Genomic DNA, 2,663 nt, shown 5'->3' on the forward strand with positions numbered 1-2,663 from the left:
AGCTTGGAATCTCCCAAATGACGTTTCAGATAGCACAAGATCCTAATTTAATACACTTAGGTTAGATTTTATTTCAGCTTCCTTCTTCAACCAATTAGATCGAAGAGGATCGACCCAGGACTGAGCGAAGCGTCTATCGGTTAAGATCGCAACCAAAAAATACAAGATACATGAATGATATGTAAACGCTATATATTTTCAGATTTTTTACAAATTCCGGAAATAGGTGAAATACATCACATAATAACAATCACTTACAAAGCTTAGAGTATATAAAGAAACAAAGGGATAGCAAGTTATATAAATACGTGTAAGGAAATTGCAGAGCATTATCGGATGGAATTCTGCATATTAAAGACATTTCTTTTAATTGCTGCTTTGTTTTTCTTAGGGAGAGTAGGACTTGGTTTAAACACGTGCCAAAATTTTAAATTTTCATCTGCAGCACAAGTGGCTACTACTTGTCCGCTAGGGCTGACTGCTGTGTGGAGAACGCGGGATTCATGTGCAGGAATTTCGCCGTGCTTGTGCAAAGAGGGATAATGCCATAATGCAAGTTGGTTGCGTGGAAACCCGTGTGCCGTCAAAAACTCTCTCCGCTCGCGAGACCATATAATGCTAGAGACTTGGGAATCTGTTTCAATGGAATATAATAATTTTCCACGAGTAGTATCCCAGAATTGAAGTGTTCCATCATTTAATCCGCCCCCAGTTGCTAATAAATTCGCTTGCCATGGGCACCAGGCTATTGCCTTTACTGCTGCCCGGTGCACACCAGTAAATCGGGCTATTGGCGTGCAAATGCTTCGCATATCCCAGAGAAACACAAGATTGTCATTTCCCCCACTAGCAAGCTGCACCTCGTTGTTATGCCACACCAACCCGCAAATCTGGTCAGAATGTGCAAAAGTCTGTGCTACGCGATAGGAGGCCAACCGAACATCGAGATGAACTATGCTGCCGTCAGAGCATCCAGTAGAGAGCAAGCTATGTGACCAAGTAAGTATTCCCGTACGGCTGTGTGAGCGTAATTGGCGTATGCAGGTTTGCCCATCCAAGTCCCATATATCCACGTCTCCAACCATATTTCCCACTGCTAAGTAGTGGCCAGCAGGATCAAAAGTTAACGAAGCAACTTCTTCTCTTCCTTTTGCTAGACAATCGACCAAGCCGGTTGTTGCATCCCATAAATACACGCTTTTCTCCAATCCCACGGCCAGTATATTATTCGAAGACCACGCGAGTAATTGACGGTAGAAATCGTCTGCCATCCCTGGAGCGTCTAAAACCTGTTCGGGACAAACAGGAAGCGAATCATGACGATGAAATGTGTTGCGAGCAGATAATGGTCGCTCAATTTTAATACTGGTTTCCTCCTTTTCAATGGGGAGAGGTAGAGGCTGAAACACAAGGATGCGTTGGTTAAAGGCAATACCACATGCTTTGGCAATTTCAGTTTGATAGGTAAACCATGTTTCATCAAGTGGAGCAGACTTTCTATTGTTAATATTCGCTCGACACGTAGAGAGATTTATGAAATTTCGATTGGGAATGAAACGGTCATACTGCGAAATATTAAACAGTTTTAATCATTAGATATGATACTATCTCCAGAAATTTGTAATAATCACAAAAGACTTACGTAAATTCTTAACCTGATACTTCTTTGTGTGTTAAACTTTACTGCAAAGGCCGATGGCCAGTATTTGTGAATTTTTTTAATGGGCGGACTCTCTTTTATTGATGGGAGAGTGTTGTTGTGCAATATGGACCTCTCCGAGGAGAGATCTGACGATTCACTAGCACACTGTGGGATGATATTAGCACCACTAGGGGTAAGAAAAATAGAATGCCTAGACATAAATCATAAAACGCGTTATGTTGCAAGTAGAAGAAAGGGCAATAGAATATGTAAAAAAAGGAACAATTTAGACTTAGAGGCATTGATTGGCTATACACTTTTCTAAAAATTTAAAGTTGAAAGCAGTTAAGCTATCGGTTACTAATTGATTTTCAATATGCAATTGAATGAGATTATGATTACCTACCGATGCGTTGTAAATTATAATGTCAACATATTGTAAAATACCCAAGTCGAAAAAGTTTTTTTATTCGACTATACCGCCTTGTTCCATAATAAAATCAAAGTGAAAAAAACTGAGCATCAAATTGAGACATTTAAAATGGAAATGCGGGATGGGCATGGTAATAAAGTTAAAGAAAGATTATACATTACTATATAATAGTTCAAAGTAGTGTCTGCCAAGAAACTAGCTTTGGGTTTAATATATATTTATATGGAGACGGTTCTTTCTTCAATAATATCCGAGTTTTATTTTTTTTTCTGCTTAAAGTGGACCACCACGTTTGCACAATTACTTTTTTTTTCTTGGTTGACTACAAGTATAAATCAGCTTGGGAGTGAAATATCTAATTTGAGAGTTTGGTCAAGCAATTTATCGAAACAATTTTGTAATGAAAGTTTTTTAGAATTAAATTTTTTGAATAAGATATAATAATATAAAATTAACAAATTACATAGAAAATATAATATTCGCAATTTAGAAAAAAAACGGGCTCAACCGGGATTTGAACCCGGGACCTCTCCGACCCAAACGGAGAATCATACTACTAGACCATTGAGCCAGAAGTCACGAATGTTG

The 2,663-nt window shown here is 38.5% G+C and overlaps 1 protein-coding gene and 1 non-coding gene across 2 annotated transcripts; both read right to left on the minus strand.

Moving 5' to 3' along the window:
- Window positions 1-329: 329 nt before the first annotated feature.
- On the minus strand, window positions 330-1,271 carry VTP21DRAFT_8964 (uncharacterized protein; the record flags this gene model as incomplete). The annotated part of the gene is made up of 1 exon (XM_069399870.1): window positions 330-1,271. One exon carries the CDS (start codon window positions 1,269-1,271, stop codon window positions 330-332), a length of 942 nt encoding a protein of 313 aa, XP_069245660.1.
- A 1,303-nt stretch (window positions 1,272-2,574) lies between these two features.
- On the minus strand, window positions 2,575-2,646 carry VTP21DRAFT_t360. The gene has a single exon. It is a non-coding gene; the product is annotated as a tRNA-Pro (tRNA).
- Between the last annotated feature and the right edge of the window lie 17 nt (window positions 2,647-2,663).

The sequence above is a fragment of the Calcarisporiella thermophila genome (assembly GCF_041956535.1).
Source record: "Calcarisporiella thermophila strain CBS 279.70 unplaced genomic scaffold VTP21scaffold_43, whole genome shotgun sequence".
Classification (NCBI taxonomy): domain Eukaryota; kingdom Fungi; phylum Calcarisporiellomycota; class Calcarisporiellomycetes; order Calcarisporiellales; family Calcarisporiellaceae; genus Calcarisporiella; species Calcarisporiella thermophila.